Source organism: Gavia stellata, chromosome 10 (genome assembly GCF_030936135.1).
Source record: "Gavia stellata isolate bGavSte3 chromosome 10, bGavSte3.hap2, whole genome shotgun sequence".
Lineage (NCBI taxonomy): Eukaryota > Metazoa > Chordata > Aves > Gaviiformes > Gaviidae > Gavia > Gavia stellata.
In genome coordinates this window covers 19,560,172-19,582,561 of record NC_082603.1, presented here as the reverse complement: position 1 = coordinate 19,582,561, position 22,390 = coordinate 19,560,172, and the positions used below count along the sequence as shown (strand labels likewise).

The 22,390-nt window shown below is 39.5% G+C and overlaps 2 protein-coding genes across 2 annotated transcripts in view; one reads left to right on the top strand and one right to left on the bottom strand.

Moving 5' to 3' along the window:
* SELENOF (selenoprotein F) overlaps nt 1-3,875 on the bottom strand; it is a 29,467-nt gene extending 25,592 nt beyond the window's left edge. Inside the window, exons 1-2 of the mRNA XM_059822037.1 lie at nt 3,807-3,875; nt 701-868 (exon numbers count right to left, since the gene is read on the bottom strand). Coding sequence (XP_059678020.1) covers nt 701-868; nt 3,807-3,875 — 237 coding nt within the window. The remainder of the gene's footprint in view (nt 1-700; nt 869-3,806) is intronic.
* A 956-nt stretch (nt 3,876-4,831) lies between these two features.
* The window catches only part of HS2ST1 (heparan sulfate 2-O-sulfotransferase 1), a 78,002-nt gene continuing 60,443 nt past the window's right edge, over nt 4,832-22,390 (top strand). The window contains exon 1 of the mRNA XM_059821672.1: nt 4,832-4,955. Within this exon, the coding sequence (XP_059677655.1) occupies nt 4,832-4,955 (124 nt within the window). The remainder of the gene's footprint in view (nt 4,956-22,390) is intronic.

Here is a 22,390-nt window from a genome sequence, read left to right as displayed (position 1 = left end):
GTATTCTAGAGTACTCTTAAATTACAACATATTTGAAAGCACGTATTCTTTTCAAAAGGTCTATAAAAATTCTTCCTTGCTGACATACCTCAAGCAAGATAAGTATTTATTTACTACAGATAAAGGAAAGGTTTTGCCTTAGCCTAACTGATGAAGCACAGCATGGGCTCTGTGCAAAACCATTCTCAATATTTCTAGCTGTTCTCACCACTGCAGAATGGAGCTGAGCAGTCCTGCTTCTGTCAGGTTCGTGCCATTTCAGAAGCAGACCTGACAGCTGCACCAGCCTTTTGTTCTTAGGGACTGAACGGAACTATCCTGGCCATTACACTGCAGGTCAATGACCAAGCAATAGCTGGGATCAAGAACACCAGTCTCCTTATCCTCTTTTTTTTTTGCCCTCTTCAAATCCCATACATCTTTCAATTTAAAGAAGCTGGACACAGCTCCCATTAGTCACTTTACAGTAGAGAAGGGCTGTAAGAGAACCAAAGGTTCCTCTGCTCATACAGGGACATTATTTTAAAGCAGTATGGCAAGTCTGCAAACCTAGACACTATGTATACTGGACTATTAAGAAACATTGCATTTTCCTCTTGAGATTATAATCCAGATTCTCGTATATTTTTAAGATGAAAAGTTTCATAAACATAACATAATGTGTTAAATCATTCCACAAAGGATTTGATCCAAAACCCACCTTTCTAGTTTCCAGCTGAGCTTCTTCTTGGCAGCACTGCCTGCAGAACGGATCCAACTGGTTCAGATTGAACTGTCCAAGAAGGTTGCAAGAACTGCATAGCAAGTTACTGGAGAAACCCAGCTCTCTGCAAGCTTCTGATGACAACTGTGCTCCATATACACTTATCTGAAAATCAACACAATATACTTTAGTATTAAATTAGTTGTTTAAAAAAGGAAGATTTAAAATGCTTTAATGATTACGAAGAATAACTAAGTCTCTTGCAACCATTTTACAGTAACGCCTAATGGTCTGCCTGTAATTGCAAAACACCACCTTATTTTGAAGAACAGTCTTAAACTAATAGCAAATTCTAGATACTCATAATACATATATTTCAAGGTATCAGACCTACCAAAATTAATTCACATACACTTCTGACAACTCCACTGTTTTTGTATTTCTAGCTCCAAATTAAGAAAAAACCAAACATAATGAATCAGCTGAAATGCACATGGCTACAGGTCTCTAAAGCCTGCTCTTTCAAAACACTTTCAGTAAATTTTTTTAGCACCAAAAACACGCTTAGAAAATAACTATAACAGCTAAGCTTGGGAAAAGCACAACCAGGGAGTAATGAAACAGACCAAACTGCTCAACAAGACATACAAGTAGGGTTTTAATTTCATGTTTGCATTAACATTACAGGAAAATTGCATACTAAAAGTGGAAGTGTAGATAAAAACCTGCAATTCTGATTTACTAGCAATACATTAAAGTAGGCAACTCAATCACATGGCTTCTACGTAAAACACCAGTTCTGTTTTTAATGAGCAGCAAAAACAATTTTACCAACTATCCCAGCACTTAGATAATATTTGGGTTTTGTTTTCGCATTCCTACCTCCCTACACAGGGATTTCTCACACCCTAGCTTAAGACCTTTCCTTCCAGCTGTATGCTGGAGGGGTAAGTGAGAGAGCAAACTAAGAAAGGAGGGAAAGGAGACAGAAGCATCTGGGAAAACTAGGTCTGGGTGAAAGACCTTGGGCAAAATCTGCAACATCTAAAACAACAAAACAATCAACAAGCATCTCTGTTCAGATAAGAGTGAGGTGATACCAGCAAACTGGACTGGATGATAACAGACCAAGAATCAGAAGAATTATGCTGGGCCAAACAGAAAAATACAGAAGAAAAACTAAGTTTGTCCTTCAGCAAATCAGACTTCACTTCACATTCAACCATCATTTAATATATACAGCATACCCAAGTAAGGTAGAGACAAAACCCATTTCCTCCTCTCAAGTGGCCAACCTATAGCCAAAGACATGTCACTGATGTGACAGATAGTAAATGCTATGCATTAGGAATTGGTAGAAAATATATTAGGTGCCTCATTATTCTGTTTCTCTGTTTCTGCTAAAAAAGTTAAAGCATGAACAAAGAAGTATAATATACAGAAAATTCTTTTGAAATTACTATTCTGTCAGGCAGAAAGCTATTTTTCTTTTTGCTGCAGGACACTGCTGAAGTAATTTCTATATATGACAGCAGGCAAGCAAAAGTGGGACCCTATTCTACTGGAATAATCTATTATTTATCCTTTCTGAGGGTTACTGGCAGTAAGAAATAAAACACCACTGCAGTTGTATCGAAACTAAGGAGGATGCCAAGCACTGCCAAAGCAACATTTTAATTATCATTCACTTATTTAAAATAATGGTGATGACAGTAGCTGAAACAGTTTTCTCGCACCTTGCTGCTTGCCATCCACCCCTTTTATATTTTACTGTCATCTTTTCCTGACTTTTCAATCTGTTCATCTGGGAGCAAAACTGGTATTACTGGCGTTGTCACTTTGCTTCCACCAGCAACAGTCCTCACACCTTTCCCCAGACGAGCTCTAGAACATCTGCGTATTTAAGGCCAATACTCTCCTGTATTTGGGGGGGGGGGGGGGGACGGGACCAACCAAAAATCAAACAGTGTTTGAAAGCAAGTAAGTCTCCATTACAAGAGAATTCCTCAGTAAAGAAGTTCTGGTTACATAGCAAGCTCAAAACAGCTTAAGAATAAAACCATAGGGAGGGGGAAGAAAAAAAAGCAGAAGAAACTGGCTCTCCCTAGTATTTTTCCTCAAGTTTTGGTACTGTAACTATTGTACTGTCCTGAAATAGCAAGTATACTAATTATAGTAAATGTTTCTGTTTAGGGTTAGGAAAGAACCCTCACATTTTCCATTTCCCATCAGAACAAGATGATTTCAGCTACTTAGACAGTGATGTGCTTCATTTCAGCAGCATGCTGCCCTTTAAAGGTTTACCTACAAATGCATGTTACACAACTGCTTTGCTTCCACATTAGATAATTTAATACATTAAAGTAAACGCAGCATGGATACAAATTGTTTTAGGGAGTACTTAATAGCTGTTAGAGTAAAACATTTGAACAGATCTTTTATATAACCTCGTATGTCTGGAGCTCAGGTGGGTCTGAACTTTAAGGGCATCGGGTGCACTAAAATAAAGAGAGCTGATCTATGGAACACCTCGAGGGACAGCCTTTCACAGGACAACCTTCAGTTAGAAATTAAAAGCCACCCTGTCTCACTTTCCAAGCCCATTCTTAACTTTGTTGTTAAAGATAACCCGGGTCACGAGATTTGCAACAACACACAAACCCCATTAAAAATGGCCGAGGAAGCCTGTAAATTTATTTCAGGAATCACTGCAACACCTGCAGCGATCGCCACATTTTCCGAGCTAACAGGGCAAAGCGGGGCCGAGGCGAGGGACAAGGCGGGGGGGGTTTAGGCTTCAAAACGCGGCTCTCGCAGTCTGGTGGAGTAGAGTCAGCAACAGCAGGAGGGAAGAGGACAGAAACAGAAAATAGTCTTCGACACAGAGAGCAAAAGAGGCAGCCACAGAGGCAGGAGAGGGACGAGGCACCAGACGACGCCTCGGGATGGGATGGGCAAGGCAAGGCCCGCTGCCTCCGCCTGCCGCTATGGGACACGTCTCACTACCGCCCCGCCCCACCCCCCCTTACACCCTCCCTCTTCCTCTCAAAAAATCGCAGCCACACTCAGCCCCGAGCGCAAATAAACCGGAACGGCCTCTCACCGCCTGCAGCCCCACTAACAACCAGAACCAGCAACGCCCCACAGCCGTTAGCTCGGCGGCCGCCGCCATCTTGGTGCCGGAACGCTCCTGCCAGCGTCGCCGGGAGGTCGCTGAAGGACCTCACCCATCACGGATGCCCGACACACTGCCTGACGGAGAGAGCGCAGACTTGCTCCCAATCCCTGGCACCACAAGCAGAAACAGCTAATCCAGAACCTCTGTGGGAAGCCTAGAGCAAAGCTATTTTAGTCAGTTCAGAGTAGCGCTTCACAGCGTGGCTAGAGTAGCTGCCGTTCCCCAGCCTTAGTCAGGCATTGCCGAAACAACCCTGAATAAAATCCTTTCTCGTTCCGGAGAGTTGCTGCCAACCCGCAGATAGGCCCTTGGCCCCAGCGATTGACAGCCGGTCTGAGCAATATTATTGTGCCTTTCCCAAGTGCCGCGGTGCCTGTGCCCAATGAGGGTGGGCAGGTGGGCGGGACTTCAAGAAGGGCCTCACAATCACCAAGGGTCGCATGTAGGCGGGACATCGCCTCGGTCCGGCGGCTCAGAGCTGAGGGGGGAGGAGGAGGAGTCAACGCCCTGTGGGCGGGGCGTCGCCTGAGCGGGTCCAATCCACTTGCGAGAGAGGCGGGGTGGCGGTAGCACCGCCCAATGGCGGAGGGCGCGGGGGCGGGTCCCGCCGCCGGCAATCGGCGGCGGCGACGGTGGCGGGGGCCGGGCGCGCGGTTGGGCGTTCGGTTGCTGAGCAGCACACGCAGGCGGGGGAGGGGTGCGCTGGTGGCCGCCGCGCGGCGGTTGGTGACGGGCGCGGGGGGCGGTGAGGGCCGGGCGGGCGGGCAGTCCGCGGGGCGATGTGAGAGCGGCGGCGGGCCCTGTCGCGCGCCCCCAGCCGCGCTCCCTTCGCCTCCCCTCGCTCGCGCCGTCCCTGCGGCGGCGGCGGCGGCCCCGGCTCCCGCCGGCCTCCGCGGCCGGGCCCCGCGTTATGCCGTGATCCCGGGCGGGCGGCGCTGCTGCTGCTGCTCATGGGGCTGCTCAGGATTATGCTGCCGCCCAAGTTGCAGCTGCTGGCGGTGCTGGTCTTCGGGGTGGCCGTGCTTTTCCTGGAGAACCAGATCCAGAAGCTGGAGGAGTCCCGCGGCAAGCTGGGTGAGCGGCGGCGGGGCGCGGCCGGGGGCCTGGGGCGGAACGGGCCGGGCCGGGGGCCGGGGCACGGCGCCGGGAGGCAGGGGAGGGGGAGGCGGCGGCGCGGGCAGCCGGACCGGCGGCGGGAGCGCGAAGGGTTGGCAGTCCGGCTGGCCCGCCTCGCCGTGCCGCCTGGCCGGGGCGGGGGGACGCGCACCGCTGGCTACTTCTGCCGTGCGGCGCCTTGTGTTACCTGCCCGGAACGGTCGCGGACCTGATCAGTACTGTCTGGGGACTCTGCAGAAGGGGCTGGCAGCAGCACAGGCAGCAGCCTTGGCCTTTGAGTTCATTCGTACGTGTGTTTTGCGAGGTCATGAGACCTGGGAGAGACCGGTGTTGGAAAGGTAAATATTTCTGCAGCGTGTCTAAACGGGTCTTCTTGGGAGCAGCGGCTGGCCTGCGCCTGCCTGCTGACGGGCACCTGGGGAGGGAGAAGAGAAGCAGGAGTGGTGCCGAAAGTGAGTCTGGTTCTGCTGCTGCTGCAACGAATTATCATCTTCTTCACATTTAATTTCTACTTCAAACGTTTTACTAAGGTTTGGCATTGTGAAGGAAAGCACAGTGTTTAAAAAAAAAAAGTAACGACATTGTTCTTAAGGACAGATGGTTAATTTGTTTTACTCTCATTGAATGTAAGATGTTATTTTCTGCAGTTTACTGAGTGTAGTTAGTGATCTCCTAGGCTGTCACTGACCTGTAGTTAAACAGAATAATGATGAACTTGAAAGCTCTTGTGTTAAGATTTCTTTTGCTTTTCCTGCCTTAAAACGACCTTTTTAGAGTAGCATCTGCCTGGTAGGTAACATCTTACTACTTTGTCTGTTGTACGTAAGGCTGCAGAACTTGTGTAGATTTTTCATTTAAGGGTCTCAAGGATGTGAAAAAATGCCACTCTGAACCTAGTTTGTCGTGCCTAGGAGTTGTGAAAACAGAGCGCTGAGACTTCTGGTGTACACAAGTGCAGGGACTGGTTTACAAACACTGTTGATTTGTTTTCTTATATTATTTGACTGTATTAAGATACTTAGGACTACGAATGCTTCAAGTTTGTAGGAAGAAAAATGCACGTCATGTTCCTACTGGTGTTAAAACTAGAAGTGGACTTTGAGTGACGTGGGAAGTTTAACAGTGAGCTTCTAACAGAGACAGTCAGCATACCTTAATGTTGAGCTGTATGAATGCCATTGGGATCTTACTTCTCAGCATTTCTTTTCCACCTTGCTCTCTCTGCACTGGATATTAGAGATTAGGACCCTGGAAATGGAACTGGTTGACTGCTTGAGTTACGGGACACTCTTACTCTGCATATTTTTCAACTGAAAGTTCGTACCAGTTATCCTAGAAGCATCATTTTTGCAGGATCTCAATAACTGTCAAGAAAAATTTGAAGAAGAAAATTAATTAAATTGGAAGATAATTCAAACAGGTATTAAGATATTGCTCAAGGTTCAGTGGAATTGTGTATCTGTCTGTTTTAAACTGGTTGGTTGGTACCAGTGGCTTCAGTGTCTCTATTGCTGGCAGTGTATGTTACTTTAGGGAAATCTAACTCCTGGCATGAAAAGATTAACATAATGCATGTGAGAATAAAGAATTTTACTGGTAAAGCTTCCTCTTCCTCCTTAATATATATGCAATGGGCATGATTAAGTTACATATTTAGGCAATTAAAATACACAGCTCATACTGCTTTGGGACAAGAATCTAATTACTATGTTCTGCTGATTTTATTTCTTAAGGAGAAGGGAAAACGATTTTAAAGTTTATTAAAAGCATGATGGAAAGATTTGCTTTGTGAGGAACTTAGTGATTCTCTAAAACCTGTGTAAGGAGGGGGAAAAGAGCTTTCTGCAATAGCTTTGAGCTCAGGTTCTGTTTTTTGAACGTGAGAGCATGCTTTGTTAAAAAGCTTCTAGCTATCTGAACGTCTTCCTTTTTACGTGTTTGGTATGTCTTTTATGGCTAGCAAGTGTTAAGATTTTGTAACAGAAAATTTTTTTACAATCATGGTTGGTGATATTTCTACTGAGCTGTAATATGGAAAATGGTTTTCTCTGAAGAAAGTAATTAGTTGGCCTAACGTTCTTGAATTTCAATCTTTCTCCCTGCCCCCCAAAAGAATGGGGTGTGTGTGAGTGTGTGTGCATGTGTGTGTGAAGAGGCAGTGATATTATGATTTGATGATAATGACAAAGTAGTTCTTTTGGTCTTTCATTTGTGTTTCAGTGGGCGCTTTATGTTAGAAGTCACACTGCATATTGTTTGGGTACTGGATTTTGAACTATGCTATGGTTTGCGTTGATAAGTCAGATGATAAACTGTCATCTTGGAAAGTAATTGTAAGAATTAGGCTATGACTAGGAAAGCCAAATGACTTCAGATTTGATAGCAAATAAAATAATTCCCCAATCTTACCAGCAGTTCTAATAATACTCAATCATACTTTCTGATAGAAAGTGTTTTATCCCATGTCTTCACATATGAGCGACTCTTGTTTCTATACTGAACAATTGGGGGGGATGGGTTAATTTTAGTTCAACATCTTAAAATATCTTGCCTATAACATAAAATTGGAACAATTGGGAATTGGCAAAAAAAGAATGGGAACCTCTTTCTTCGTGTAAGCCTTTATATAGGTAAAACTCAGTCACCCTGGCAAACTTTTCTTTTTTAAGTTGAAAAGTACAGGAGATAGAAGCAAATGACCATCACAAATGCTGACGTTGCTTTTTTTCTCTGTGATGAGATTATTATGATCCTACTATAATTTAAAAAGGTATTTGTAAACCTCTGAGTTTCTTCATATAAAAGATAACCCTCTAATTAGAAAAATAAAGAAAATAAAATATTCATTGTAACTTCTCTGCAGTTGTTTGATTTCTTAAGCTCTTTACAAATAGTTTGTAGTGGTGAAATCACAAGCAGAGCCCAGTCAGAATCCAGTTTCAAGTACTTTTTTGGTGAAATTTGTACATACAGCTATTCATCTTTCATATTATTTTCAAGTTTACATGCAAGGGCAGCTAAATCGGCATTCTCTCCAGACTAAGCTGTCCTTAGGTGCCAGCCATGTTTTTATGTAAGCCTGGTGTAGGTACTTGTCCATTAGCTCTAGGAACGCACAGCCCTGATAGAGAATATTGCATGTGAAAGGCAAATGTTGAGGTTTGCACAGTCATTCTGGAACAGAAATGATGTCTGACCATCCCCTTTGGTTTTTAGAAGCCTGGTGGGTACAGCTCTGTCTCTGGTTTAAACTGACCTGGCATTAAACATACACCATACAATCTCCTGCATTGCCATTTCGTGGTGAGTTGGATCAAAAAAACAATCCAGCTGGAAGTAATCCAACCATCTCTTCTCTTCCCTCCCCAAAATTTTGTAATGCATTGGTGGGGAGAAGGGATAGAAGAGGGTGGTTTGTATGTGTTCTAGTTCTTTTGTTAAATTAATTTTATTCTACAATAGCAAGTACTAGAAGCACTTCAAGGTTGGCCAGAGGGGTAGGGGGAGACAGTGCCTCCTCATTCAAGGAAGAGTCTGTAGGATTGATCAGAGAAGGTGAGGGTAGCAGATGGGGAAGGATTAATCTTTGGTGGGGTGAAAGTGAAGTAATACTGCTACTTTCTAGCTGTTTAGTGACACTTACATATTGGATTTTGAAAACAGTTCGTGTCTGAGTGACATAATATACCATAACAGGGAGAGCAAGGATTGAACAACTTTATTACTGTTTCAGATTATTGCTTCAGATCATGCTGAAACGCTGGTTAGCTGTACTGTGGGAGTATTTCTTCTGCTAAGTGATAAACAAACTTCTGGCTCATAGCTGTTAATTCAGCACCTTGAATTCTGTCATTTGAAAAAAATTCTTAATATTTCAATTTTTAAAGAAATTTGTTGTTAGAAAACATGCGAATAATTTGAAAGGCTAAGGCTCTTTTCCTAAACCCGGGAAAGAAAATTTAATTGATCATTCATTGATTGCCAGATTATTATTTTATTTTTTTTAAGGTAGTTTCCTAGCGCCTGTGGCCCTTGCTGTGGTAGTATCCTTCTAAGCACTGTGCAAGTACCTAACAAACCACTGTTCCTTTGAAGTTAAATGATTTAATTTCTCAGTGATTACATCTTATGCTTTCTAGAAATACAAGAGTTTCTACTTCTTGGGGATGTTGAAATAATAGGCATCTTATATTTCCTTCATTTGCAAAAAAATTTAAAAATCTCCTGTCAGTAGGCCTGCCAGTTGCATGTGTTTGGAAAAATCCCTCAGAAAACTTCTTAAGTTGTCCCTCATAATATAGCATGCCTGGTTCCTTAGTATATTATTTATACTTGAACTTAATTTGTAAAGAGTAGTTTGTGATTGTTGGCAGTTCTGGCTGCACACAGCTATGCAAATAATTTACTAGCATTGCTTTTATATATAGCTCCATTGCCCAATAGTTATTATTTTCCGCTGAGTAGCCCGAGGCATTCTTTCAGAAGCTATTTTCTTGTGTACTGGGATTCCTGAAATAAGAGTTTTAATGCTGCTTCCTCAGTACATCTCCAGCCAGTGAAGCATTCTTCCACTTTGCCTTGCTGGTTCTATCCTACTTTTTCGTTTAGTTCCCCCTCACCATTCCCCTTCACCACGCTTCTGGTCATTCCAGACACTTTCAGAATAAATTTTAAACTACTCCCATACTACACTTGTACTTCCCATTGAAAAGTGTAATAAACAGCAATTGTATGAATTTTATTTTATTTATTTATTATGTTGTTGTTTGTGATTTTTAGATTTATTTATAACTTTTTTGGCAAGAAGTGTTGCAGCTGCTGCTGTTGCATTTTCTATGAAATTGGTAATGCCTGAATTTTGACTAATACAGAACTGTGCATGTTCCCAAGCACATACCAAGTCAGTTCAGACTTGCTAATGGGCTCTGAAGCTTGATCTCACCCCTTTTCGCTGGCACTCCAACATCTGTTTCTAACAGTGGAAATAAAAGGCACAACGTTTTAAAATTTCTTTTTCTTTTCTGGCAGGCTGCGCAAGAGAAACTTGTCGTACCTAGTTTGCTGGCCTCATGCTTTTAGTGAAATAGGTTTGAGAATTAGTGATGCGGTGAGAGCCTGTGCCTTCGTTTCTAGTAGCAGGTGCTCTTCTGAAGAGTTTTCTGGCAAGGGGATATTTTTGTTAGAGATATTTTGAGGGCAGTTCTGAGAGATGAAACGGACTTGAGAAATCAGATGAAGCGTACACCTTCAGTCCCTCCAGCCACGTACTGCAGTGGATGAGGTAATTGCCGTGTAAGGCACTGCATCTTTCTAGATTCTCCATTGGAAAAAGGTCAGGTTTGGGCCAGTACATATCTATGTATGTTACTTTTTAATGCACAAATTTGAGTTGAAGAGCCCAAAGACTTACAATACCATCCTCCAGGGAAATCCTGGAAGAGAGCCACAATTACAATCAGATGTTCAGGATAGAAATGGTTTGTTGGACAGCCAAAGAAATGCAAGTGCCATGATCATCATCTTTGTGAATTAATGCAATATTACAGATTTGGTAATGGTAGCTGTGAGGTAGGGGATTAGTTCAAGGCTGAGAAACTCAGGAGAAAGCCTTTAAAGGAGTTTGAGGTCCTGTTCTTCCATATCGTTGTTTTTCTACAAAGGAAGGGAGATTAAGTAATTTCAATACTCAGATACCTAGCAGGTTTCAGTAATGTGCTTGGCACTGTAAAAGGAAAAGTGGTAGCACTACTGGAAATCAGAAGAAGCTACTTTTAATGTCTTTATTTACTCTGTGATAGAGCAACTAAAACAATGACATTATGGCATAATGCCATGGCAATGCTCCCTTTGTTTTTCCTGTCCATTTTCTACTTCTGTTCATGGAGAAAGTAACTAAAATTTTCATGTCTGCGATGTGCCTTTGAAATTGAATTATTGGAAGTTACAATGCCTTTTTTAAGTTCTGAGTGGAGATTATTATCAAAGGAAATGGTTTAAAACACAGCAAAACCCTAACAAAACCAGAGACATCCAAATACTCCACTAAATGAAAATTGACTGGTTGTGCATTTTATATATGTATATGTATCTATGTATGTATGTATATAAACACATATAATATATATATATTTAAAATAAAAAGCCCAAACCAGCCCTTGCTAAACTACTTAAACTTTGGAGTTAGCATAACAGGTTAAACTGTCACTTTCACTTTGTCATATACATCGGAAGTGAAATAAATCGTAGGAAATTTTTTTTCCTTATTTCAGAAAACTGATATATTTGCAGATGGATTCTTTTTTTGCACAGCTTTGTATTGCCCCCAGCTGTTAAACTTAGGGACATTTGAGCAGTTCATGAACAAGTCATTTCCATATCTACTGACTGGCATCCATGAGTCACTCGCTGTTAGACGTATTCTGGCCAGACTTGTCTTGTCTTCTAATAGTGAATGCCTTCCCTCAAATTCTTGCTCCTTTTTAGGAAATAGATGGCTTTTGCATATGGAATCCTCCACGTATTATCACTTAATTGGGTCAAAAGATAGCCTTTTTATGTAATTGTGTGCAATCTGTAGTTTTTGTCACTTAGCTGAAGTGTATTTAAACCTTGTCAAAGCAGTATTAAAATAGTGGTAAGTGCTTTGCTTGAAATGTGGTGCTATTTATCTGTTTATATATCTGAAATACTAACCTGGCAAGCATAATGAAAGTGCCATGCTGTAGAAAAATAGCTGAACTGTTATGTGTATTTGCATTATTTTTTCAATCAGAAATAAAAGATGAAAGATTTAGTGAAAGGAGTCCAGTGTTGAAAGAGGCGTCTCAAATTTGGCCAGCTGGCTGCAGCCTTTCATAAATATGTACAGACTCTTAACTGCAATCTGTCCTACTCGCTATCTAGATGGGGGGCAGGCAATATCTTATTCAAACCCTTAGCTTCATGTCATGCTCAAGCCCATCAATTCTGTTGGATTTGCCCACACCCCTAAAAACTTGTGGCCCCGTGAAGTTGTTGTGTTCAAAGCCCAGCATCATGAGAAAGGTGGTGTTCAGAGAAGTCTTCAGTCACTTAGGAGAGAAAAGCCAACTTCTTTCCTTCCTGGAATCGGGTCAGTTGGTTCTTTAGTCACCCCCTAACTCCTCTCCTCTCCACTTGACCTTTTGAATTTTGGAGAACTGAAGTCCCTCCATGTGGCATTCCTATCAGTAATTGCCTGTATTAAAAATACTGCTAGTGCTGATTATAGTTGATATGCCCAGGCACTTCACTAAAGGTATGCATTCTCAATACTTGTGGAAGCATTCATGTTGCACATACATGTTTTTGCGTCAGGAATATGCTGACTAGCAGGACATCAGTGTTATTGTGGGATGTGCCCTTGAGTTTCAGGGTCTGGCTTCATATTGAGTGTCTGTGTGTTCCCAAGTAATTAATTCATTGCTGTAGTTTAGCTTTTTATGGCTATAAATTAAGAGCATATTTTTACCATAGAGGTATTTTTTGCAAATGTGTCTGCGGGAAGCCCAGCTACATCTGCATGTCTTTTTATTGTCCCTAGTATTCAGTGTATTATTGTTGTCCTTACTTCTCAATATCCTTGTGTCGTCATGGTTCCAATAACATTACTGCTATAATAATTATTATTCAACCTTTCTGGTAGCGATAAAATTCATCATGAGTAGCTAGGAGTCTAGGGCAGTGAGAGAATTAATAAGATAATTAAATTACAAAAAGTATTTGGAAAGGAGCTATCTATCACTTTGGCCCGGTCTTTGTCTGCCTTCCTCTACGTCCGTTAGAGTTTAAAATGACAGCTGACATCCTTTTTTTTTTATCAACTTGCTGTTTAATTCTGAACACTAATTTGTGTTGAAACATATGTAAAACTTAAGTGCTGTTTTGATAAAACAGCTTTTGATGATTTTGAAGTGTTTATGCAAACCTTGTGCATAATTGCTGTAGAACTGTAAAGAGTGTGGGGATGGGATCTTAGGTTCCTTAAATTAAAATGCATATCTTCCCCATTTACTTCTTTAGTGGTTTTTCTCTCTTATTTTATTCTTTTTTTTTCTTATTTTATTCTTCTATTTTTTTAATATCTATTAAAAAATACACACACAAGGGAAAGTAAAGAATATATAACTTTATAATGTATATAATTATAATAAATATAAATATTATCTGTATATATATTCCTCACCCCCATTGTATATATTTTCCAATGTTGTAATGTAGGACTGATCTTTCTCGGACAACAGATTGAAAGGCAGTAGCATTTCATTTCACTTTTTTAAAAAAGTGCAAAAAGGTTGTTAAGAACATGAAGGAACTTGGAGAAACAAGAGCAATTCTGCAAAGTGGAGAGGGAAATCCAGCTAATTTAATTATTTTTTTTCCTCCTGAATCTTTTCCCTGTGTATCTTTCCATTTTCAGTATTGCTATTATCTTCTTTTCTGGATATGTCGTTGTTGAACATATTCAGAAAGATTTCATAAATAGCATATCTGTATTTTCTTTGAAATATCTGCATTTCTTTACACTGATTCTGTGGGGGACTTTGAAGGAGGTTTTGCAGTAGTAGAAGTCTTGCAATATGTGGCATTTGCAGTGGGTTTTAATACACAAAGCATTAATCACCAATTGAATGTATTATATTGGAGTTGATTTTGATCATTTATTCTGAGCAATGGATTTCTGTAATTCTGAGAAGGATTTACAAATCTAGAGTAAAAGGGAATAAAGTCAAGAAATAGGACGTGAAAATGATGGAATCTTATTCTGACACATTAAGTAGACTAAAAAGTGTCTTCAGAACAAAACAAAGCAGTCTAAGATTTTGACTCCTTTAGCATTTGCATGACAGATGTAAATTGAGGAGGAGAAAATAACTTTTTGCAAGATCTAATTTCAAATTTTTTACTCCTTCAATAAAAGGGGATTCATTTATACAAAAGCTGAGTCCAGCCACGTCCTTCCATTTTCTGTGGTAAAAGTAGTATCTCACAGGGTTTTATCCCCATGCTGAAGGATAAGGACAAAATTACTACACCTGGTCTATTGACCAAAACACTCTTGAGCACAGGGTGTTTATGAACACACTTTGATCACTTTCTGAAGATGTGGGTTTGTACCTGGTACACCAAGTATCTTGTATGAGGATCTGTGTTTTTGGAAACAAAGACATAATGTCAGATTTTTTCTATCTTGGCGTTGAGTGAAGCGTTTCATAGGTAGAATCCTATTTCAGCTGCACTCCCACTGACAACTTTGGAGCCAAGATTTTTCATTTGTCAGTAAACCTTCAGCAGTGTGTGCTCTTAAAAGCGAGAAAAAATGTTTTCCTGGTGAAATATCTATAATTGCATACTATTCTTGATACATTATCCTGTGAACTGTGCTGGGATGACCATAGCACTAAAATGCTTTCCCTTAATCAAGTTAGTGTCTTTGGGAATATTGAATGTCTTAAGAGTTTGCCCCTCTTATTTTTTATTTTATTTTTTTTAAAAGACAAACGAAAGAAGCTTACAAAGCCCTCATGCTTATCTGAGAATAATTTAGTCTGTTTTAATAGATTTTTAGGCAAATTAACTATTTTGTATTTCTTTGTATATCTTTGGTGCTGCTGCCAACAAGGCAAGCTTTTGAAGGTGAGGTACCTAATAAATAGTTTGCTGTCTTATGATGAAGCGATTAGATATTGCTGTCCGATTTGATGACTTCAAAGTGTGTAAAGTGGGATTGGACTGAGTATGTTTTTGAGCTCCATTTCACTTACAAAGATAGCATTTCAATAGTAGATGTATATTTGCTTTTTGGAGAATGTACCTGTCTACAAAATGACCTTTTGGAGTATGATCATTTAGTAGGAATTGGAATGTTTTATTTTTTTAATGTCTTCCTACTTCTATTAAAACAAATTTCATTTTTTAAATACTTCTGGTTTTCCCTCCCTTTGCTCTCTAAATTGTTATTCCTAATGTGCTATTTGTGCAGCTGCTGTTGGTTTGAGTGAAGACAAAACTTGCAGTAGTTCCGGTGTTTTAGCAGGACCTGTTTTAAGGTTTAAAATTATCTTCAACAGGAGTGTACTACATGTTTTTGTTTGATTAAGCTGTAAAAAAAATCCTAGAAAATTTCTGGCACACTGCTTGATTTATACTTCTAAATTAGGGCTTATAGTCTGTGTGTTTAATATGTATGCAGTAGTCTAGGTGTTTTCTACTATGAGAAGTACCAGAATGCCTTACTTTCTAGTAGGCTAGTAGTATTTATTCTAGTCCTTGAACTGCCTCACAAACATGCTTTCTGAGCCAAAAGCAAAGGCTGAATGACCAGAAATACCTGTCTAAGCTTACATTTAAACATAGCAGTGTTCGTAACCTGTCATATTTGGTACAAACTTGAATGTTATCTTTGAAACTATTCAGTGGCCAAAGCAGTTAGGATTACGTAAAAACTCTTCCACGGAATTCAGCTGGAGCAACTTTTATTCCAAAGTTTTGAATTTTGAGGAGAGATTTTGGAGTGGTTAATGAAGTAAAATTGCTGTCAATCATGGAGGTACATAAGAGGGCTTGGGAAGTCACAAGACCTGACAGATGAGCTGTCAAAATTAGCAAGGGGCACACCAGCAGTATGCCCAGCACTCTCATGGGAGAGTACCACCCCATTGCTAGCCAGGGTGGTAACCAGAGGTGTGCTCAACTCTTCCGCCAGCAGAGATCAGAGCATGGAGCATAAAGTTAAAGCACTCTTGATCTCACTTTAGTTTAATGCTTTGGGCTTTGAGCTGCAGAGATGGCATATGTTTGCTTCTGGACAGGAAAGGACAGCCACCCCTTCATCCAACCCAGGAAAAATTGCTAGAGGCTATTTGTCAGGCTTCTTAGTTATTCATGAGGCATGTTAAATGCATTTGGCCTAAAGGCAAATTTATCTCGTAAGCGTGTGGTCAAGCTTAGAAGAGAATATTAAAGATGAACTTTTGAAGAGGGGAAATGAGGAGTAGAAAGGATATGTATGTGAGGATCAGTGCAACTTTTGCATGTGTGAGCTATCCACAGTCTGTCTGATCCCAACAAAAAGGCAGAGTATTGGGGAATACACTTATTTTCAAGGCTGGCTTCACTCTAGCTTAACAGTCTGAAAATGTACTTGCTTCTGATTCCTATTGCTTTGTCATTTACCCTCTACAATACTATTAAACCCTTCTCTCCTTTCTGGTGTGAAAAAACAACATAAAACTGAGGTGGTAGTTTAGCAGAAAGAAATGATAAATCAAATAGTAAAACATTTATATGCATCCTCTTCTGGTTTTCCTCTCTGTGCTTTCCAAACCATACTCTGAAAAACATGGTCTTGCTAACATGTTTGTGGGAGCATTTTTCTAAACATTTGTGGTCACTGGAGCAACCCAAAGCATTGTTTCCAGTGATTTTTATATGCCTACTTATGTGTGATTGCCTAGTGCAGATGGCAAGGCAGTCTTAATATGAGAATTAAGAAATAGAAATAGATGATAAATTATTCACATATCAAGTTTAAAGAAAAAAACACACATGTGAAGGAGGAATGAAGATACTGAAAGAGGGTTTTTCTTTTCTTTTTTCGTGTCCTAAGCCATAGAAAAGAGCCCTTAGGAACTGAATGACCATTTTTATATTTTCCAGGAGCATTAGTGGTGGTGATGCGTAAGTTTTAAATATGTTCACACTTTGACTGGTGTAAGCTTGTGTCATGGTTGCAGTTAAAAGCACGTATTGTTTTGTGATAAGTAATGGGATGCAATAAACTTAAATTTCTTAAACTGGTGCTATCAAATTTACATACAAAATATTTGTTTTGCTGAAGATGATGAGAAAAGGTTTTAAATGTTTACTGAGATTGAAATACTAGTTTTCAAGAATGAATGTTGGTAACCTTTTTTTTAGACTTGCTTCCTCTCCTTGTTATGCCATCTTAAAACAATATGGAAATAAAAATAGCACTTGCATCATGTGCTTTTTAAGTATGAAAAAAATACTGAATGTCTGACAACATGACACTTAAGCAACAAAATCTGTCAAGTATTCATATAGCAGCAGGAACGTAAAATACAGTGATCGTTCCTACATCTCTTTTACTTTACTTAATGTATGTTAAGTATGTGCGTGTAAATGTAAACATGAGATGGCACTCTAGAGATAATTAGTATGCAAGAGAAACCTATATGAAAATCCTCTCAGATATCCAGGAATTGATTTGGATGAGTTTTCTGCCCTTGGTGGAATTGCATATCTACAAACTCTCCGCAAATTCTGTTAATCCTTCAACCTTTGCTGTATCAGGTTCCACAATTAAATAGTGACCTAAATTGTCAGGAACATTTGGCTTCTCTATAGAAAAATGTCTAGACCTCACAAATATGTATCAGGCAGAACTTCCAGGTAGTTTAAAGCTTTACCCTCTGATAAGGCTTAACCAAGTACAGACATAAAACTGTAAAAAGGGATTGTTCTTTTCATTTTTTCAAAACCTTTGTTACAAGGAATTTGAGGAGCTAAAAACACTGTGATATTTAATGTTTGGAAATGCATTGATACCGAACTTGACTAAACTTGTTGTCTTGCGTAGTTTCAGTAGCACCCTTCATAATTTTCCTGTGGTATTTAATATACGGCATTTTGTGGTGACGATTTTAAGCAACTGCATGCTGTACAAGATGGAGTATGGGAACGTAGTGTATGGTAATGGGTTGGGTATGTGCCCTCATCTTCTCCCAGGGAGACCCTCATACAGGTTTTGAGCGTTTGGTTTGGTTTCAGAGCAAAGAACCCTTGTTTTAGGCAGTTAGTAGACAGAAAGAACTTAATGATTTGAGGATAATTATTTTCTTCAGTTTAACGTTGACTCCTGTTTGATCTAAATGCATGGTCAAAATTAGCTAAAAATATCCCAACATCCCTTGAAAAGTATGGCACTTAAAAACTTTGCATGTGGTAATAATTTATGAGGTGTATCATTCAAGAACTGTTAGCATATGTCAAAGAGCATATGAATTAGTTGCCAAAAGTATTCTTTGGTAATGGTGGCTGTTTTTCGCTAACGGATTCTTTAGAAAACAAGTAACAGTTGGCACTTTTCCAAACTATGATTGAGCTTACTGCAATAATTACACATTGTAGTGCTATTGTTTTATTGTACTCTGCTGCCTTGACAGCAGTACTGGTTTTGTAAATGTAAAAATTAATTATGCTTTGATTCCTTTTTTTTAATAAAAGATAGTCTGATCTAAAGCAAACTTCCTAAATTGCACTTTAATACTTATTAATCATTCTGTGACTGTAACTTCCAGTAGGCATCACAGAATGCTTGTTAAATGAAGTAGTTGTGCTTTCAAACTAGAACCAGACACAATTTTGTGTAGGGTAGTAGTTAAAGCATTAACTAGATGCTTAGCATTCTAAATTTGATTTTTGGGGGGTTTGTTTGTTTGTTTGTTTTAACTGCAGACTTATTTCAGGTGAATTTAGCGTGTGTTGGATTTTTTTTTTTAATAAAGGGATTGCTTTGACCAGGAAATTTCAGTGTAACTTGTACTTGAGAATTTTATGTGGTGGACTCACATATTAACAATTTTAGTGGCAGTCTTGTGACTAGTATTTTTTGGTTTGTAATAGTTGAACTAAAACTATGCAGTGACACTATCTTTCACGATTGGTTGCTAAAGAGCTATACTTGTTTTGGTGTAGAAGTGACTATTGGGTTTGGTGGGGGTTTTTTTTTGGGGGGGGGGTGGTGTTTGGGTTTTTTTAAAGTGAACATCCAAGAAGAACATTTACTAATGCCAACTGCTAGAGTGGCATTTTCTAATGAAAATTTAAGATCTCTTGCTTTGAGTGGTCCACTGGATCAACAAAGTGCATGTGGCTTTCCTTGTTTGTGTGTTTTTTGGAAATTTTCCCATTTATACTCTGTGAACCTTAGCTATGATGTTAGAATGAAGAACATTTTTTATTGAGCTTTTTGCCATTTTACAGGTTAATTTGTGAACCGCTGACTGAACAGAACAACTTTTACAGACTATAAAGTGCAGCCTTGTAACATGGAGTAACAATCAAATAAAACAGAGTCTGTTGGAGAAAGTAATTTTCCCACATCTTTTAAAGAGTCTGTACTTGAAGCAGGGGGAAGGTTGGGGCTGTAGGGTCTTGTGATGATTCACAGCAATGCAAGAGATGATGGGATGGGAGAAGGTTAGTACTAATGGTTTGGGCCACGTATGGCCATCAAGCATGGGACCGTTCATTAACCCTTCTGCCTCTGCTCCCCCTACCTGTGGAGTCCCAAGGATATAGCTGATTGGTTTATACGAGGGGGGGGAAATAAATGAAAAAGTCTTCGTATTTCAGGTGGAAAATAATTTTAAAAATATCCATAGGGACCACCCTAATACAGAAGTGACACAGTCTATCTGTTTGATCCATGTCCTTCACAGGTGTATTGCAGGTATGTGCCATTGTAAACCTGTATATGTACAAAAAACCACAGTTTGTATTTATACTCAAGTTTAAACTTGGTATTTCTTCATACAAATTTGAGAAATATCGCTATGGATGGAAAACCGTATTGGTATCCCTGTGTCACCTGACAGAGAACTGCTTAGTCTCCCTTTCCCTGTTTAAAGCTACGTGAGTTAGGTTTGAATGAGCCAGTACATCTACTGAGGCTGCTGCAGCCTCTCTTGAAGATATGAACTTGGCTTCTCTAAGCATATTTCTGCCCAGGTATTTGTTCCACAGCTCACTTGCATGTTTCTGAAGTGCTGCATTTATGATGTAAATTTAAGTATCAGTCTGTTCATGATGTGTGTTGCCCTGATGTTACTACAAAATAGAGGTTTATGGGTCTTCTTTCTATGCCATTTGTTCTGTTGTACATCACACAGAATACAGAGCTTTCCTTTGGAGTTCTGCACCCATCTTAGTGTTGAGAGAGTCTTTATAGTTGGGGTTAAAGGATTTCCTGAAATATTTTTAGTTATTAGTCCATGTGGATTCTTAATTATTTAAATAACTATGTTCAATAAGCATTGAAATAAAACCTTTACAGAGTTAGTTACTTACTTTTTAGATTAATTGGAATTAAGTTCATTAAACTAACGTTTCAGAGGAGAAAGCATATGTTTAGAAGACTGATGACTGTTTCAGGGACAGTATATAATTTCTGTGCAGTACCTCATAATAAAATCATGCTATTAAATATTTTAATGTGTTTAACTTGTATATGCACAAATGTGTTATGCTTACTATTCTATTCTATTCCTTAAATAAGCAGTAGTCAGTCAGCCTTGGGAGCTCACTGGCTATTTCAAGAATTCAACCTGCTTTGACACTTCCGTGGTTTCTTCCTGGGAGCAGCTTGAATACCACTTACTCAGCAGTAAGATAAATAAAATCAGCTAAGGAGAACAGCATACTGTAAATGACGCTGGTAACAGAAAAGACATGTAAAATTGCTTGTGAGATGATAACATTTCATAACGTTCTGGAAAACAACCTCTCATGTATTGATTTTTTTTTTATTATTATTTTTTTATCCCCCCCTGTCTGCAAAGATGAAATGTAGTCTTTCAAGGAGTCTTATTCCTTCCTTGAAGACTTGCTGTATTGATCTGAAACCACAGAGCTGAAATTGGTCATATTTTAACAGTGTTCATTCTCTAATGACAATATATGGCCCTACTGTTTAAGTGGAAAACTTGCTGCAGTATTTCTGTTACTGGAATTTGTTGAAAGTCAGTGAGGGACTTCTCTAAAAATCCTTTCTGAGATACTGCAAATGGAATACTTCACTGACATGTGTGAATGGATAGCAGACCTCTGCAGATTTGATTCCTTAGTCGTGCTTCATGGAAGCATACCACCAACTTGCTCCAGAATAAAGTAATGGGAGAGAAGAGATACTGAGTAACCCCTGTATGAATACAGATTTTTGTGTTTTCTTTTTGGCCTGGTGCTCCACTTATCACAGGCCAACTAATCAACACACTTCTTGTTCGTGCAACTTTAGGTTTCTCGATTAATGATAAATACAAGAAAACTTATCATCTCCTTCAAAACAAGGGACAAGACAATTTCTCCTTCTCTCCTACCTCCTTTGCCAGATGATGAATTTAAAAGCTGCTGCATATTAATTATTCCCCACGATAACTATGTTAGCTGTTGTTGCAAGGCCTTGCTGTTACTCTAAAAATATGGTAAGTTTAAAAAAGTATAAGACTTGCCATTAATGAGAGGCCTTTTCCCTCTCTCTGAAAAAAAGGGGAGAAAAAAAAAATTCGTAAGAAAACATACACAAAGGCTTGTGGTGATTTTTTTGAAGTCTGGTTCTGGAAATGAAGTACAGAAGGTCAGAATAACAGTGTAGATTTTTTGGTGCTTTACAGCCTCACATGTTCTTTTACCTCCATTGTCATAAGAGTGTTGCTTCAGAACATGGCAATGTGTTTGCAATCTCAGAATCACAGAATCACTAAGGTTGGAAAAGACCTGTGAGATCATCAAGTCCAACCATCAACTAACACCACCATGCCCACTAAACCATGTCCCACAATGCCTCGTCCACACGTTCCTTAAGTGGAACTGTAGATGAGTTACATAACTTTCACAGTAGCAAGTATCATCTTAAGCTAATTTAGTCTGGCCATTCAAACTTACAGCACTGTACATGCAATAATAGAATTACTGTATTTTTAGGCATAACAATCTGCAGGGTGAGGATGGACAACTGAAGGATGTCAAGAGTCTGTGCAAGCTTGGCTTTAGGGAAGAATAGGAATCCAGTAGGTCTAAGTAACTTGAACTGAGCCTGTTAAATTTACAGTGTCTGAACAGATTTTTCTATTTTGGAAACCACACAATATAGATTTAACATTAAATCAACAAATAATTTAACCGTAGACATGTCTGCATGAACCATGTTTTTAAATCCTATTGTGGTGAAATTTATGCCAGGAAAATGGGCTTCAAATGAAACAAACAAACAAACGGACAAAAAAACCATTCTAAAACACACAGTTTGAAGTTTTGAAAACCTTAAATGTCCAAAATGTTTGTTCTTATCCAATGCACAGGAAAACCAGTTGGTTAATAATGTCACAAATGGTTGGGAACAAAATGCATTCAGGATGATGCACTCTGGTGTAATATAAACTCTTGCAGAAAGTGGTGTTATCAGGAGAATGTAAAACACTAAGCGAATGTATTGTTGCACAGAAATTATAAAGGCATGCTAGGCACAGATTTACTGAAATGAGATGGGAGCTAGATAGTGAATTTGATATTCCTCCCGTTCCCTATTGGCATTGTTCACCACATGAGAAACTGTTATTGTATGGTTTCACAGC